The sequence below is a fragment of the Penaeus monodon genome, chromosome 30 (genome assembly GCF_015228065.2).
Source record: "Penaeus monodon isolate SGIC_2016 chromosome 30, NSTDA_Pmon_1, whole genome shotgun sequence".
NCBI lineage: Eukaryota > Metazoa > Arthropoda > Malacostraca > Decapoda > Penaeidae > Penaeus > Penaeus monodon.
In genome coordinates this window covers 15,032,704-15,033,641 of record NC_051415.1, presented here as the reverse complement: position 1 = coordinate 15,033,641, position 938 = coordinate 15,032,704, and the positions used below count along the sequence as shown (strand labels likewise).

Below are 938 nucleotides of genomic sequence, written 5' to 3'. Positions count from 1 at the left end.
CAGGTTACCATTTGCTTATTTCTAACCTGCTTTCCATTTACTCTACAATCAACAAATTATATCCTCTTATTCCAATATATCTACTTTTGAGCAACACAATACTTACTTAAAACCTGCTGGGTAGTGTTGAAGCCTCCGTACATGATAGCTTTATTTCCAGATATGAAGTTGAATGTGTGCCAAGATCGTCCCTCAGGCACATTTGCATCTTCCTCATTTGTTAAACTTTTTGGATGGATAAAAATTACTGTTAAGTTTATGTGCACAGACATTCAACTAGAAGATAAATGTATTAATGAATTATATTACTGGCTTTTTAAATGGGTTTTATTCATAAACTTTACAATTTGATATATATGTAAGACTGAAGAAAAATGTAAAAACAAATTATTCTTTCTATTTCATTACCACTATCTACATTATAATAATTTTCTCAACATGCAAGTGTTGTAACACAGAGTGAGAAGTTCAGAGAATTATTGCAAAAGATGTTTAACATGAAAAAAGAGAGAGAAAAAAAACGCACAAACACTAAATAATTATAACATATGAAATTCTTAATCCCAATTTCTCATTTACATAATCATCCCATGACAAATGTGATCCTCATGCCATCAGAAAAGAATGACCATAATCCAGCACTTACTTTCCACTCCAGGCATTGGTAAGAAGGTCTAAGCAATGCAGATCGTTCATCCTAACTTCCCTATAACGGCCTCCAAATATGTAAACTTTGTCTCCTGTTACGTCTGCAGAGTGTGCTGCCCTTGGTGTGGGTTTAGGCCCCGTGGTGTCAGGCCAAACCCATTGATTTGTGTCTAACCAAGAAGTGTGGGGAAGGAAAACATAATTAGTGTGTTATAGATATGCAGATGTGCACAAAAATAATATTTTCAACATATATAGTGAGATTTCATCGAAGAGAGAGGGAGGAGAGA

General features: G+C 34.3%; 1 protein-coding gene across 1 annotated transcript in view; it reads right to left on the bottom strand.

The window, feature by feature from the left end:
* LOC119592546 (kelch domain-containing protein 2-like) overlaps window positions 1-938 on the bottom strand; it is a gene marked incomplete in the record, with an annotated part of 55,639 nt that overhangs the window by 5,597 nt on the left and 49,104 nt on the right. Inside the window, 2 exon segments of the mRNA XM_037941412.1 lie at window positions 107-225; window positions 647-818. Coding sequence (XP_037797340.1) covers window positions 107-225; window positions 647-818 — 291 coding nt within the window.